Source organism: Lagopus muta, chromosome 3 (genome assembly GCF_023343835.1).
Source record: "Lagopus muta isolate bLagMut1 chromosome 3, bLagMut1 primary, whole genome shotgun sequence".
Taxonomy (NCBI): Eukaryota; Metazoa; Chordata; class Aves; order Galliformes; family Phasianidae; genus Lagopus; species Lagopus muta.
In genome coordinates, this window is record NC_064435.1 from 94,103,437 (window position 1) to 94,120,826 (window position 17,390).

The 17,390-nt window shown below is 41.2% G+C and overlaps 1 protein-coding gene across 2 annotated transcripts in view; it reads left to right on the plus strand.

Moving 5' to 3' along the window:
- Nucleotides 1-17,390, plus strand: part of CNTNAP2 (contactin associated protein 2) — a 654,845-nt gene that overhangs the window by 549,085 nt on the left and 88,370 nt on the right. For both annotated transcript variants that reach the window (XM_048939493.1, XM_048939492.1), the window contains exon 16: nt 6,383-6,553. In XM_048939493.1, coding sequence (XP_048795450.1) covers nt 6,383-6,553 — 171 coding nt within the window. The remainder of the gene's footprint in view (nt 1-6,382; nt 6,554-17,390) is intronic.

Here is a 17,390-nt window from a genome sequence, read left to right on the forward strand (position 1 = left end):
GTTTGAGCTCTGTTTAAGGTGCATCAGCTGGGTCTGCCATTAAATATGGTTTGCAAAACAAGCCAGCCTGACAATCAGCGATGTGTTTTAGTTAAGTAATAACTCAGTGTTTAATTTAAAAGCATTATGAGTTACCCATGGTCATAAGTCATTTAGAGGCATAGTGATAAAGCTAGGAGTAATGGAATCAAAACTGCCACTTCTGATGGTTTGTATCAGATAGTACTACAAATTTAAGTTCCTTAACATGCATTTGGTTTAGATTTAGTAAGAGTTATTCTATTGCACAATAATTAGGAGCAGACTATTTATTGTGAACACTTACGAAGAACTATCTACAGAACTGTGGCTATACATAACAAATTTGGCCTCAGAAGTGCCAAGCAATGTCTCTGTATGTCTCTTGTGAAACCAACAGAAGATGAAATTTTAGCCTGTCTTCTTCATCACTTTGGCCACTATAGCAATATTTGTTCATGTTCACGGTGATATTGACATGCCTGTGGCACAAGAAGGAGTTGCATTATGAGGGAACACTTCTGAAAACTCCAGGCAGACTTTTGAGGTCATGCAGCCAGGATACCCAACGTAGCAGAGCACGGAATAAAAGCCTTATAACTTATTAAAGTGTAGCGCAGATGAGCTGATACCATGATTGAATCTCCTCTCACACCACTTTCCTTCCATTACTGTAAGAATCAGAGAGATCACTGTTAGCTTGAATAATTGTTTCCCTCACCTCAGGTAGCATGTTTAGGACCACGGCAGGCCTAACACACGACTCATCTACACTAAGCTACCTCTGCAAACGTGCCAGGCACTGCAGTGCATAAGTTCACAGATCCAGTAAGCATGGTAACTTGTATGTTTTATTCTATTCAGAGAAGTAACGTTTGGTCAAAATGACATCTCTCCGGATGTGCTGTGATCCAGCAGGGACATGAGAAATAATAGCAAGGCTGTTAAGAAACATAGAAACAAACAAGAAAACTCACCTCCCCTGTGATTTCAGCCTTCAGAATTCTGGCATGATGATCATAGAGATGAGCATAAACTCAGCAATTAAGATAACATGGAGAGAAACACCCTAATCTGAAGTTGCATCTAGAGCCTGGCTTGGTCAGGCGGAAATTGAAGATTGCAGGCTAGTGACAGAAATACTGCAGAAAATGTAACAACTGGATAAATACCACAACAAAGCATTGGTTTGTACAGTATGTTGTTCGTCTAACTACTGTTTTGCAGCCTCCAACAACTTGGAGGACTTGACAACTCCTGAAGCAGGAAGTGAATGTTATTAAGGCTAAAAATAAGATTGACCAAGAGGGCACAGCTCTCTTGGTTAAAAATAAAAATAAATTTAAAAAGAAAAAACAGTAATTCCAGTTTTCATTTCAACAATTGTAGAGGAAAAGCTATTAGCACATTCTCTGATATGTCCATACCAAATAAACTGATGCAATATTACATGAATATTACAAGACGTGGAGTTGAATCATGCAATGAAGGAGGTTTGCTGAGAGAAAGCTTCATTATGGGATAGACCTTGAAACAGGAAAGACAGCAGAAAAAGCATGGAGACACGTAGTCATCAGTTTTGTTTCGCAACACGTGTTTATTGATGTGAATTATTTTCATTCCAAAAGCTTGTGATTTCTGCCTAGATTTTTGTTTGTCTGTGTTTTTACGATTCTGGGCTAAATATTGACCTTAAAAGCTGAGTAACTGACAGATACTGTTTGAAGCTCAAATGGACAGTGTCAATTAAGGGAGATACCAGATTCTCTTCCCCTGCCTTTTTGCAGGAGGAACAACTTACCACCCTACTTCTACCTTTTATTAGTAGTGTTTACTTTCAGACAGTTTAAGCCTTTTGCGGAGTGCTTCTGTTCAGTAAGATAAAATCCAGGATTTGGAGTGGGCACCTCCAACATACATGTTCACATGCCAAGATTATTAGAAGGACATGTACTTCTCTTGTATGCCATTTTTCTGATAGCAACACTCAGTTGTAAGGTTTGATGGCAGAAAGCCCAGGAAATTTGTTCAAAGCCTGGATTCTTTTTGTGCAGAAACCTCTGATTCGGCCATATTCAAACAAAAGTAGTGTCAGTTCATGTCAATGTCTCGAGTTTTCTATGGTTATTGTTTGGTTATTGCCCTCCAAAGCTAGATGTGATTCCTCATGTTGTCATTTCAATCATTTTAACTTCTCTTCCCACAAGATTAAAACTGATGGAATCAGGAGGAAGGCTTTAATCTTTTCCTCTGAGAGTCTGGTTGGCTAAAGCTGCTCAGCAGAAATACTTGCAAGAGTTAAACAGAAAACTGAACATTAGGCTTTGTATCCAGGTATAATGGCCACATATGCCACATTATTATAAAACATAAGAAGGCGTTCTGCACACATTTTAGAACACCTTCAAAGCTTCGTGTGCACATAGGGTTTTTTTGTTTTTTGTTTTTTGCTGGATTTTTAATTCCAATCATGTCTCTTCAGCTATAGCAGTGTTGGAGAAAATTCTTTGTAATGCTAAAAGATTGGATAAGCTGAAGAGATTTTAAAGCAGTGACGTATTCAAGTTCTATAAGAACATAAAAGATGTTAAGGTCAGTATGCCACTTCCTGATTTACATCTGTAGTAGTGGAATACATCCTACCCATTCTGAAGAGTAGTTTTTCCCATACATTGAAATTCTACCTCAAGTCACTAAAGGAAACATCCCATTCTGTCCTATAGTAAGCTTCAGCAAACTGTTATCCTATTGTTAATTCTCCTGTATTATCCTATTTCAGTGTTAGCACACCTAAGTTGGGAACAAGGTGAGTCTACTTATCAGATTGCAGCAGTCTGCAGATAAATAATCTGATTTCTTTGTAAGCCAGATGTTATAGTTATGTGAGTGGGACAAGGTATGGAGCTGGGGAAAAGAAAAAATTCCTCTGACATTAATTTTGAAATCTAAATATTGGTCACAAAAGGAGAAAATGGAAAGCTGGAAGCTTGCAAAAATGGAGAATTTGTCTTGCCATGTTCCTTTCATTAGGGCAAAAAATAAATGAACCTGAAAATAAACATCTTTTAACTTGTAAGATGGTGTTTGCTCCTTCAATTGTTTGAACATCTGATTTAGATGTTGCTGGACATAGAGGAAGAGGAGAGCAGAATAGGATAGGATAGGTTAGGATAGAAAATAGAATAATAATTTGGTAATGTTCTTCCCTGAAAGAGGCTGCTAATACTGTTTCATAGTCAGTGAAAACTTAAGTGATGGCTGTCCAGCCTTCTGCCTTTCCTGGGCTGCACTGAGTGAAGAGGAATTGTCTTGGATTCCGCATATGTAGATTGCACCAAAAGTAGTGCCTCCTATTTATTTCTGTGGAAACTACAACATAGACAAAAAAAATAACAAATGCTACTTTTGTTGAAAATCAGTTGACATAGCCTAACTGGGTAGTTCAGAAAATATATATGTGTATCTACTGTACGAAGCCTATTTGGTCCCCTTTTATTTGCTCATACATACATGTTCCACACACACTCACACAAAATCTCTGTTGCAACTTTCTTCCTGGAATTGACTGAAGTAAAATGGAAAGCTGCTTCTTTTTTCAAAACCACCCATTCTGCCCTCTTAAGGGAGGTAGAATTAAATTAAGGAAATGGGATGGAAATGTGAAAAGGAAGAGTACACAAGTATTTAAACCTACAGCCTTCTTCTGATAATTCAGATCTTCAATTTAAATTTGAATAGAGATTTTCAAATTACACAAATTGTGAAACGTCTGAGATGGGTGAGGGCCAGTGGTATTATACAAACAGTGTTAAGTTTCTGGAACTGCAGTATGCTCCTTTACATACATCCAGTGCTAGCAAGAGAAATAAAAGAACAGAGAATCGATCTCTGAGGGCTCCAACTGCAATAGAAAGTGGTTTGCTGTGTATTTTAGCCAGAATAGCGAGCGCTGAAATGTTGCGAATTAGTGACTTTATATTAATAATTTTAATTTGAAATGAATGAATCTGAATTGCATATGTATAATTATATGCATTATTATATAATATATATATACATACTATATGTTTCAGTCTATCACTGATTACATGCTGTAGTGGAAATGCTAAGTCATGGCTCAAAACAGTAATTGAGAACCCAATAGGAAGGCAGGGCCAGCCCAGGGGAACTCAGATGCATGTAATGCACATGAGTAAACAGAAGGGGTGGAGGCATGATCCAGCCCTTCCTTCCCAGACCTCATTTAAGGGTTGGCAATGAAGATGAGAGCATCTCACCTGGAGATCTTTCTGTACCTGACGGCCTTGTAGGCCTTCTGAATGTAAGCAGTGTCTTTTCCCTTATTTCTGTGCTTACTACTGTTATGTCTGAGTGGATCCTCCCTTGCTGTGGCCAGCAACCAAAACTAGCTGTTAAACAAAATCAAAGAATAACAGAATCACAGAAACAAAACACCAAGGTTGGAAAAGACCTACAAGATCATCCAGTCCAACCATCCACCTGTCACCAATAGTTCTCACTAAACCATATCCCTGAACACAAAATCCAAACGTTCCTCAAACACCTCTGGGGCCGGTGACTCCACCAGCTCCCTGGGCAGCCCATTCCAGTGCCTGACCTCTCTTTCAGACACGTAGTATTTCCTAACATCCAGCCTAAATTTCCCCTGGCGCATCTTGGAGCCATAACAGGGACAGTCATTGAGTATATTTGATCCTACTCTTTCTAGCCAAAATAAATATCTATATCATTCAGGATAGATTGGCTGGGGCACATGGAAGAGACAGAATTCCATTCAAGCCCCGTAAGGGTTCTGGTCTCAGATCTGGCACAGAGCAGAAGGGAGGTATAGTGTGACTGAAGAATCAGTTATTGGCTGCCTACTCCGATTTACAGGCAGTAGACCCAATAAACTGAACAAAAGTTATAGTTAAGACAATTTTGACAGTTCAAAGGGTTGGAAGACCTGACCGACCTTTCTAAGACAGGCAGCCAAGCACGTTCAGTGGTACAGTAAGTTGCCTACCTCATCCAGAGGAGTCGTCTGTCACAGTTGAAAAAAGAGCTTCAGAAGATCCTAAGCCCAGTGACATATCACAGTGATGTGCCAGAAGAGACAGTGGTTGCTACACTGGAGAACAGTCCTTTTCAGGAAGGGAAATATCCCATTCCTGAAGGTGCCTGGTATATGGATGGGTCCAGGAAGAATAACTTGAGCAAGTGGAGAGCAATGGCATACCATCTCTCTACTGAAATAATCTGTTTTGGAGAGGGGGATGGTCAGAGTAAACAATAGGCAGAGTTGCAAGCCATGTCGGTAGTTAAAACCAAGGACGTCAGTGACAGCGTACTGAACATCTGCACATCCTGAACAACAGCACACATTCCCCCAGCTGTGTGCTGGGGGCTCACTCTTCAAGCCAGGGGAGCTCGGGTGCATGAAATGTACTTGAGAGTCCAGAAAGGATGGAGCCAGGATCCACCCTTCCCAGGCCTTGTTTAAGGGTTGGCAACAGAGATGAGGGTATCTCTTTTGGAGGTCCTTGTCTACCTGAGGACCCTACAGGCTTTCTGAAGATAAGCAGTTTCTTTTTCTTATTTTTACTCCCACTGCTACTGTGCTTGGACTGATCCTCACTTGCTGCAGCCTGGGATCTTGCTGCTCTGCTGTCATTGTGCTTTCCATTGCATTACACCAATATATTGTGAATATTTTTTTGTGTTTATGATGTGATGCTATTTTGCATAAATATTGACTGTCTTCCTAGTTAAGTACTAGTACTTACTAGCTAAGTACTGTTATAGTGCTTGGATATCATTAATGACAATCTTTTTTCCAGGGGAAACATTTTAGAGGGTTCTTAGGGGCTTGTGTTAATTGTGCTATACTGTGTAGCTTCATATACAGGATTCTTCCTGTGGTACATATTAACAGACTTCTAATAGATCTGGCAACATTTTCAGAAATGTGTAATGCTGTGTAGAGTAATTCTGGATTAGCTCTGAGTGAGGCAATATATGAATACAAGACCTGTGCCTGAGGTGAGTCAGCCACCAAATCAGCGTTTTGCCCTTATGGAGTATCACCTGTAAACTCAGTGTTACTATTACATGGTTAGAACTCTATTGAGGGCTTCTCTTAAAAGCACATTAATGTTCTACTCAAAATCATAAATCAAGAATTCGGGAATACAGGTATCAGAAACTAGACATGAAGCAACCAGAAGAGGGGAAAGAAAGTAATAGAAGGAAGATGTCTTGGTTCTTTTAGTACAGACACTGCTGTAGCATATATTACTGTTAACATTTTCAAATTTCCAGAGAGCACTCAAATGTTTGTTTCTTGTCTGTCTCATCCCTTCAGGGAACTACTGGAATGCAGCCTCCTTCATCACATCATCATCCTACCTTCACTTCTCCACCTTCCAAGGGGAAACCAGTGCGGATATCTCTTTCTATTTCAAAACATCAGCCTCAGATGGAGTATTTCTTGAGAATCTGGGAAATACTGACTTCATCAAACTAGAGCTGAAATGTAAGTATTTGCTTTTCCCTAACTTTGCTTGGAATCTGAAGCAGGTTTATACCAGATAACTGATGTTAAGAGAAGTGTATTGTTTAGCAAAACATGTAAGTTCAATTAAGTCAGGAAATGAACATCCAAATCAAACTATTTGACTTGTTTTCAGGTTGCCAGGAGGAACAGCTGAAGTCTATTTGGTTTATTTATAAAGGAAAGAAATTGACAGAACTGGAAACACAGTTATAAAAAGGACTTAATATTTTTTCAAAATCGTATGCCAGATGTATTAATTTAAAGTATGTGTCTTCAGCTCTGTGTTCAGAGACCAGTCTAATCAGCACTGTAAGGATCCAGAGCTGAAAACTGGCATGTGATATTTAAAATCCCTTTAAAAAATCTAATATAATTAACATTTTGCCAGCATTATCTGATAATGAAGTTGTTGATCCGAAAAAGAGTGCTTAATATATCAGGAGGCAAATTGACTTTATTATTTAAGCTTCTGATGTCCCAGGGGCAAGCATTCCAAGCAAGACTTTGAAATGTTTAGCTGTACTCTACAGAGTGAAACTGAAGTGGTTGAATTAGGGGGAAAATAATGTTTTATTTCTCCTTTCTTCTCCTTCAACTCTTTTTAGCCTGCCATAAACTGGAGTAGTGTCAGGCCTGCAGTGCTACATGCATTTGTTATTGCAGATTCTAGAGATGTGTTACAGTGCTATGGCTCTGTGAGTGTAACTAGTTCTTTGCACTCTAGTATAGAGGAGAGTGTCTGCTTCGGTTTGCTGTGGAAGCTGATGTCAGAGGTCAAGAACTCAGTTCTAAACGTACATGTGCAAATTCAATGGCAAAAGTTGCTAATGCTGAATGGGGAAAGCATCTGCCTCTGCTCAACTCCAACCTCCAGTCCCTGAAGATAAGCCATAGATTACAAATATTTTACGGCAGAAACATCATCTATAGAAACAGCCTGTAAAGCCACATGTACCGCTGCTGTTTAACAAAACTGTCCTGGGTGCATTTGCCGAAATGTGCAGAGCAGGCCACGTGGACATCATTGCATTCACTCTAGCTTTTCTTTCCTGGAAACTCAGTTTTGAAATTTTCAGAGTCCTGGAGAATACTCTTTTCTGTAGCTTGACGTTTATGCCAGTCACAGCTCAAAAGGGTTAAACGCTGTGGTTTTAGCAACAAAGACAAATTCATTCTCTTTTCTAAATTACGCATTTATATAATTAATACTGGTTTCATCTAGTTTTCATTACAGTTTGTTTCATTCTAATCTGCAGTTAGTTTTGTTGGAATTCACTGAATTGAAAAGCAGAGTTTCAGGTTTTCAAATGGTCCTTGCATGGCTTACACACCATCAACTTCTTCAAGAGTTTACTTCAACTTCATAGAACTCTGATAAAATTGATATGCGGCTTTGTTTCTTAATAGGAACACAAAATGAAGTCAGTAAGATAACTAGAGTTACCTTTAAACCCTAGAGAAGGCTGCCCTTGGCAACGTACTTTCTAGTTAACCCATCAAGTTCTGCAGCAGAACTGTTATTTTGCACTAAAGCTTTTCATGTAATAATAATTTGAGATATATTTGCTGCAAGGTGCTGCACTTCAAACAGTGGGTATACTTTCTTTTTCTTTGCCTTGTACAGGTGCAATTCTCACTGAAGAATTACTCGCTTAAAAAAAAATTGATTTATTTCCATTTTCCATTTGGAACTGTAGAAAGTAGAAATCAGTTTTCTTCCAGCAAGAAGTGCAAGTTCTTTCTTCTTCGTCCCCTAGATGTTAAATGTCTGTATCTACTCGTAGTATGTGAAGCATAGGTTCAGTTGTACAGATGAGGAGCTGTGAGGTTCTGATTTTTGTAATCACTTTGTTGCACTTGGTAAATATATTAGGGAAACAAATAATTTGGTTTGATGATTTTTAGATTCCTGTCTTTGGAAAGGAGTTTGGTATTTTGTACTGTATTCAGAGCAAAAGAGGTGCCACTAGTAATACACATGAAATTGTTTTATTGATATGCTATCTTAAGTTCTAATAACTACACAGCTTATTTTATAACTCTCAAGATTTGTAAGAAAAAAAGGTGCATTCTTGCAGTATGTAGAATATCTTCATGTATCTTCAGCAAAGCTTCATGTTGTAATCTCTGAAAATGGGGAAAAAGGAAGAGAAGAACGTGTTTATATAATCTAAGAAACTGATTTTTTTCAAACAACTGACAGGGATGACTGTCATGAAAAATGCAGTGATAAAACGCTGCTATGAATGTGACTAAAATTTTTGGCTGTTCCTATTATCAAGCCGCTCCTCTGACAGCTTCTTACTTATTACCATTCAAGGAACAGTAGGAAGAGATGTAGGACTATCTTAAGCCTCAGTTTTTACATAAACCAGTAAATCTACAGACAGTCATTACTTTGACAGCTGGCTTGTCAGCTGACAACTCTTACAAAAGAGGTAGCTGGATAGTGCGTAAATTTTTCTGTAAATAAGTGCTTCTAGAAATCATACCTCATTGGTCACATTTTCTAATTTGTTTTTACATTAAATGTTGTTAGGGAGGGAAAGTAGATTTTCTTTCTCTCTCTCTTACAGCTTTCCTACACAGTTTTTGGAAGGTTTGACTTAAAATACTGTTTTCCTATAAGAACTCTTCTGAGACAACTTTTTTCCTTTATACTAGTCTCGCCCCTGTGGTCATTTTATTTCCTTATCCTGACTTGTACAGAAATAGCATTGCCAATAGGAGGAGAGAAGTGTCCATCCCTCTGCACCCAACCCTGGTGAGGCTGCACCTCAAGTACTGTGTCCAGTTTTGGTCTCTTCACGACAAGAAAGACATTGAGGCTCTGAGTGTGTTCAGAGAAGGGTGACAAAGCTGGTGAAGGGTCTGGCGCACAGGCCTGATGAGGAGTAGCTGAGGGAGCTGGGATTGTTCAGTCTGGAGAAGAGGATGCCCAGAGGTGTCCTTACTGCTCTCTACAACTATCAGAAGGGAGGGGTCGGCCTCTTGTCGCATGTAGTTAGTGATAGGATTGGAGGGAATGGCCTGAAGTTGAGCCAGGGGAGATTCAGGTTGGATGTTTGGAAGTACTGCTTCTCCAGCAGAGTGGTCAGGCACTGAAATGGGCTGCCCAGGGATGCAGTGGAGTCACTGTCCCTGGAGGTGTTTGAGAAATATTTAGACATTGTACCGAGGAACTTGGTTTTAGTGGGAAATACTGGGGATATGTGGATGGTTGGACTGAACGACCTTAGAGGTCAGTTGATGGTTTCAGGGCTGGTTCGGCTTCGTTGCATGACAAATGAGGCAGGAGAACCCACAGACCCACACTCTGGGAGAGGAGGATGGAGGAAAAGGGGAAAAGGCAGAGAGGTAGTTCTAAAAACATAACTGCAGCAATGAGCTGTGGGAGAAAACTGACTTACTAAGTATGATATAGAATAAGAAAAGACGAGACAATATATTACAATGTAATTGGAATTGAAGCTAATAAATCAAGAAGAGTAAGAGAGTGTTCAAAACCAAAGGCCTTACTCTAATGGTGAAAGTGAGATGGCTGGGGAGCACAGGACAAAATCAAGCAATAAAAGGGCAGTCTTATGATTTGCAAGGAGCTTTATCTTTCCCTCTAAACAGAAAATAGAACAGTGAAAATCTTCTGGGATATATAGTTCTCTTCCGAGCCAGGAATCCAGAAAAATTGACAAACCACAAAAATGGAGCATTAACTCTTTAAATCCAACCATACTACATAATGTTATGATGTGGAATAGTGATAACAATCATAAAATTATGTCATTATACCCCTTATTCCACATCACTATATCATGCTTAATGCACATACAAACAGTAATTTACATCGTTAAACACACACAGATATGGAATTATTGACAGCACTCCCTGTAAGATATTATTCTGTTACATCATTGTCTCAAAGCTTGCTGGGGATACAGATGAACAAGTCCTGGGCAAGGGTTGTGAAATCCTTTGTCTGAGGGACACAGATGGACAAGGCCAGGGGCAATGAGAGAGAGAGAAACTGCAGCTTAATGGCCATGAAGTGCTCTTTTGTGTGGACTTATCTCAGGATGATGGCCATCTCAGGGGGTCCTCACATGTGTCTTGCTCAAGCACCCAGGGATGTCATGTAGGCAGGGAAAGAAGAAGAATAAAATGGGGACCTACAATCATGAGGTTTAGGTTTTCTGGCAACAGATTCCTCATGAAGAAGAACGGAGGTTTCTGCCATGAGAAGCCTCACAACCTGCCTTTCTCCCTCCTGGACTTGCTCTGTGCTCTACCACAATGCTGAAGAAGAACAGAGGTGTCTGCCATCACATTCCTCACTACGGAATTCCCGCATGCTGACGGACTCTCCTGGGCTGCTGCCTGAGCGCTGCTGCTTCCTTCCGCATTGGCTCCATGACCGCCTCCTGCTGCCTGCTTGCTGCCCAACGCCGCCACGCTGCTGCTGCTCCCCCCGCGCTGCTTCTGCCTCGGACCTCAAACGCCGTGCAACGGGACGCTGCTGGATCCTGGTGGTGACCATCCCCACTTTACGCAACTCTTGCTTCTTTCCTGTCTTTTCTATCACCCTCCTTCCCTTCCCCGTCTCCCTGATTAGGATTTGTAATAAACTGGTTGGACCAACGTTTGAACCGTTGTTTCTTAATCTCATGCCAGGTATGCAGATATTAAAAGAACCTCCTCTCCCTCCTATAAATTGGAGCAAGACACTCCCCCAGCATTCAAGCAAATTTCCTTGTGGTACACAATGAACATCCCCGTCTTTCTGCATTATCTGCCAAGTAGACCCAGGTCCCTGAGTGAAAACAATTCCACAGAGTTTTGCCCTTTCCAGAAGTTGGAAAGACTCAAGCTTCTTTTCCCAACATTCTCTTTGCATGTACTAGAGAGACCTTATCTCCCTCTACAGCGCATGGGGAGCTGGATTAGGCAGGACCATGTCAACTGATAGATCCTCAGCTATTGACCAAACAGATGGTTTTTGCTGAATGCTTCTCCCAGTGCTTAAATTTTCTGCCACCCATTGCTTTCAACATAGTTTTTAACAACACACTGTATTGTTCAAATTTACCAGAAGCTGGCACACGATAAAGGATATGATAAATCCACTCAATCTTTGCCCCAAGTATTTACAAGGGAATTTTACAAAGGAATTTTTGAAATGAGATCCATTATCTGACTCAATTCTTTCTGGAGAATGTCCCATGTTTCCATAGGACTTGTTTCTCGAGACCTAATATGGTGTTTTGGGCAGTAGCATCAGGTGAAAGATATGTTTCAAGCCACCCAGGTTTGCCTCTAACATGGTAAGCACATAATACTTACCATCGTGAGATCGTGACAAGGTGACATAATCAACCTGCCATACCTCCCCATATTTACACTTTTGCTATCAACTTTTCCCCTCAGAGAGGTTTCCTTCTCTTGGCTTGTTTAATTGTGGTGCATGTTTCACAATAGTATGTGCAATAGCATCCAATAGTTAAGACCACCCCTCGTTCTCTAGCCCATTTATATGTCGCATCTGTTCCTTGATAGCCAGAGGTCTCATGGGCCTACTAAGCTAGAAATCATTCAACCTTGATTTGCCAGTCCAAGTCTATTTGAGCCACCTCAGTTTTGGCAACTTGATCTATCTGTTGGTTATTTTGTTCTTCTCCAGTAGCCCAATTCTTGGGCTCATGAGCATCTGCATGGCACACCTTTACAATCATATTCTTTATTTGGGCAGCAATGTATTTCCACAGTTCAGCAACCCCTCTGTTGCAAGTTTTTTGTTTTCACTGCTGTAACCACCCGCATAAGGCATTTACCACCATTAACAAGTCAGTATAAAGAAAAATCTTTGGCCACTTCTCCCATTCAGCAACATCTAAGGCTACTTAAACAGCCTTCACCTCAGCAAATTGTCTTAACTTTTGCTTCAGTGGCCTCTGCCACTTGTCATGTAGGGCTCCCCATAGCAGCTTTCCACCTGTGATGTTTCCCCTCTGTGTGACAGTCCCTGTTCCCTGATCATATTTCTTTCAGTTTTCTGGTAATTCAATCTGGGCATCTTCAGCATGCAGTACCTCTTCTGCTGGTGATGTTCCAAACTTCTTACCTTCAAGCCAGTCCATGATCACTTCTAAGATTTCTGGATGACTGAGGTTCCCCATTCAAGCTTGCTGAGTAATCAACGAAGTCTGCTTACACCAAGTGGAATCTTTAGCATGTTGGGTGGAGGGAACCTTTCCTTTAAACATCCAGTTGAGTTTCAGCAGTCAAGATGCTACAAGGAGCTCCGCTTCAGTACAAATTACTTTGGAATCAGCTCAAACCCTCTTACATGTGGCAAATATCTCCTTCTCAATTGGAGTGCAGTACTCTTTGGACCCCTGCATGCTTGACTCCAGAATCCTAGGGGTCAGGTGTTGAGTCTCTCCTGAGCTCTTTGCCACAAGCTTCAAGTGGGACCTTTCTCTCCAGCAGCAGCGTAAAGGATGTTCTTTCTATCCTGTCACATCCATTCTGGCTCCAGGGCCACGGCACGGGCTATATCCTGTTTAATTTGCTCAAAAACCTACTGCTGCTCTGGACCCCACTTAAAATTAAACTTCTTCCATGTCACCTGATAAAGGGAACTAACAGTGAGGCTATAGTTTAGAGCATGCATTCTCCAGAAGCCCACTCTGCGCAGAAAAGACTGTGCATTTTTCTTACTACCGGGTGGAGATATGGGTGTAATTTTGTTGATCACTTCTATTGGGATGTGATGATGTCCTTCTTGCTGCTTAATACCAAGGAACTGAATTTCCTGTGAAGATCCTTCCACTTTCTTTTGCTTAATAGTGAAACCAGCTCACAGAAGGATCTGGATTATCCCGTCTCCTTTTGTGAAAACTTCCCTTGCTGTATCGCCTCACGCAAAAATGTCATCAATCTACAGTGTGTGCTCAGGAGCACTGCATTGTTCTAGTGCAGTAGGGATCAACCCATGGCAAATTTTTGGACTGTATTTCCATCCTGGGGGCAGACGATTCCAAGTATACTGAGCCCCCCTCCAGGTGAAAGCAAACCATGGCCTACATTCTGCGGCCAGAAGAATGGAGAAAAAGACATTAGCAATGTCAATTGTAGAATACTACTTGGCTGCTTTTTATTCCAATTCATACCGGAGTTCTAGCATATCTGGTACAGCAATACTCAGTAGGGGTATGACTTCATTCAGACCACAGTAGTCTGGTGTCAGTCTCCACCGGATTTATACCTTGGTCATGTGGGGCTGTTAAAAGGTGAGTGAGTTTTGCTTATCACTCTCTGAATCTCCAATTGATGAATCAACTCACAAAAGGGGAGCAAGGAATCCCTGTTGGTGTGGTCGTGCCATCTGTGCACCATTTTTGTAGCAATCAGTGCCTGTTGCTCTTCTACTTGTAGCAACCCCACAATAGATGGATCGTCAGATAGGCCAGGCAAAACAGACAGCTGCTTAACACCGTCTGTGTCAACAGCAGCTATTCCAAGGTCTCATTGATACCCCTTGGGATCCTTAAAATATCCCTTTCTAAGGTAATCGATACCAAGTACACATGGAGCCCCCAGTCTCAGATGATCATGAAACTGATCTTGGCTTACAGTGGGAGCAACACTGTTTCACCCATCCTCTTCTACTGATCCAAAGATTTGAAACTGCATGATGAGCAGTTATCAGAAAAGACCGAGGCAAAAAGTTGTTGAGTATCTCAAACTTCTTTTGTTGTTACCAGGTTGTCTTTGTCACTCACTGGTGAGGGTACACCCTCCTGGACTTCCCTTTTCTGGTTGAGGTATCTGTAGAAGCCTTTCTTGCTCTTGGCACCCCATGCCAAGTTTGGTTCATGTTGGACCTTGGCTTTTGTGACCCCATCCCTACACAGCCCAGCTTCCTTATATTCTTCCCAAAGTACGTGTCCCTTTTTCCACTGCTTGTGCATCTTCTTATTACTCTCCAGTTTGACCAGCATGTCCTGGTTCAGCCACACATATCTTTTGCCTTCCTTTCCTGCCTTGCTACACCTGGGGATGGAGAGCTCTTGCACACTGAAGATAGCTTCCTTAAAGATCTGACACTCTGCTCTGCACCCTTGTCTATTTGGACAGATTCCCAGGGTATTTTGTTGACTAACTCCCTGAAGAGCTGAAATTTAGCTTTCCTGAAATTTGATATCCTAATTTTACTCCTTGCCTGTCTCATAACCCTCTAAAGCATGAACTCAACCATAGCATGGTCTCTACAGCCCAGAAGGCCTCTACTCCTGATGTCACCAATCAGTTCATTTGCACTGATGAGCATCAGGTCCAGTACTGCATCACCCTGTTGGGGCTGTCTATTACTTGACTCAGGAAGTTATCCTTACTGCGTTCCAGTAGCCTCCTGGATTGTCTACAGCTCACCACGCTTCTTTTCCAACAGATGTCTGGGGTGGTTGAAGTCCCCCAGCAGGACAAACACTTGCAATTGCGACACCTCCTGGAGCTGGAGGTGGAAGGCCTCGTCAGAAGCCTCCACTTGATCAGGTGGCCTAAGTAGATGCTGATTACAAGGCTCCCTTTGCTGCCTTGCCTCTAACTTAGTCACCCATAAGCACTTTAGTAGCTAATATTTATACTTGAAGAGAAAAGTCCCATGTTGCTTCTTGTGTTTGGTTGCTTCTAGGCTACTTAACTGAGACATGCGTAATTTCTCCAAAATCAGCCAAGGAACAGTGATGACCATGAGCCACGATTCCCATTGCTTTTTGCCTCCTCCTTAACAGCATTCATTCCCCCAGACTGAATGCTCTAACAGATGATCAGTTCATATATTTTCTTACAGATTTTAATAATTTTATAACTCTTTTCTTCAGGGGTATCCAGAAATGGAATTCTATGAAATCAATGAGTTTTCTACATCGTTCTCTTTACATTATGACATGTTCATGTAAATGCAGCTTACATCTTCCACTGCTTTATCTTTGTAGCTGAGCAGGGAGACTGTTGTGACCTTCATTGTTGTTTTTTTTTGTTTGTTTTTTTGTTCTTTTGTTTTTTTTTCAATTCAGTTGTTATTTTGCTCTCCTAGCAGAAGGTCACCTTTTTTGAAGAACAATCCCCTGGGAAAGCACTTTGCATAAGCCACATGTCAAAGACTGCATAGGAAACTAAGAAATATCTCCATCCCAGGGGCCAGTAGGATGCTGACAAACTAAATGGAAAAGCATTAAAATTCTTCAGGGAAATCTTTGACCCAGATGTTTTTTCAAACTATTATCCTATTCCGGGACAATATGAAAGTTGGAAGCAAACAAAACAAAAACAAAAGCAAACAAAAAATCCCACCATATCTGAAAAACTGCAAGTATAAATCTTCTACAGGTAAGATTTATTATCAGCAGTGGTATGTGAACAGAAAAGCCTGATATTCAAACATGGCAACTGATGGCCCATGAGAGAAATCTGTTATCTCTTTATTCTTGTGCCTAATCAGCAAAGGCCATAGGTGCTGAGGCTTCTGTGTGGGATCAAGTCAAAAGCAGCAAAAAAAAATCTGAATGGAGAACTTGCTAACACTGACCAATAGATAATTTTAAGCATAGGGATGTGGGAAAATTAAGACGATCAGTAGCTCTACTGTAATTAACTTAGTCTCAGAGTATGAGCTGTTGAGTACAGGTTGGTATTTCCCCAGTGACAACATGTCCAGCACTGCACAGAGCTGTATAGCATCCCTGAAGCATTACCTCTCTCCTTTCAAGGGTGTTGGGGTGCTTTTCTCATTGCCACAAATGCCATTTTGGTAGAAATTTTATGGCACAGTTTATCAGGTACAAATTGTGTAAAATTCAAGGTGGGAAATGGTTGGCTGTAGAAAACACAGTTGTCCTCAACTTCAGTTTGTATTGCGCTAAAAACACATAACAAATCATTCCTAGTCCAACCATTCATCCAAGGAAATTTTCTTCGTGTCCAGTCAGCTTTGTGTTAAATGCTAAAACTGCACGTGCTCTGTTAGTTTCTTCATTTATGGTCATCTTTTTCAGGCAAAATACAAATATTTACTGAACAAAAATACTGAGCATCTTAGGCATGTAACAGAAACAGTCTTTCTATGTCCTTGAATTTATATCCTCACTGTCACAGGTAACCACAGTTCATAACCTGTATTTGTCTTCTCAAATATGTCAAACTCTATTGAAAACAGAATTGATTTTTGCCTGCTGGAATAACCATTTTGGTCTTTTACGAGATAAAAGAGGTGATTCAAGACAGCCAGCAGGCAGATTGTGCCTGACCGATCTGGTTGCCTTCTGTGATGGAGTGACAGCTTCAGTGGGCGGCAGAAGAGCAGTGGGTGTCATCTACCTGGACTTCTGCAAGGCCTTTGACATGGTCCCTCACCACATCAATTGGAGAGGTGTGGATTTGAAGGATGAAATGTTCAATGGATCAGGAATTGGCTGGCTGGATGCAGCCAGTGTTGTGATCAATGGTTCTCTGTCACAAGAGAGAGGGGGTGGTCACAAGCGTGTCCCTCAGGGGTCGCTCCTGGGACCAGTGCTCTTCAGCATCTCCATCAGTGACACAGACAATGGCATTGAGTGCACCCTCAGCAAGTTTGTAGATGACACCAAGCTGAGCAGTGTGGTTGATACACTGGAAGGAAGGGAAGCCTTGCTTTGTCTTCTTTGCACCTTCGTTTCAGGTGTTTACAGACAGTGATGAGATCCCTCTGAGCTTCTCTTCACAGAATAAGGACTCCCGTCCTTTGTTCATCTTCATCTTCATTGCCTTTCATTGAACTCTC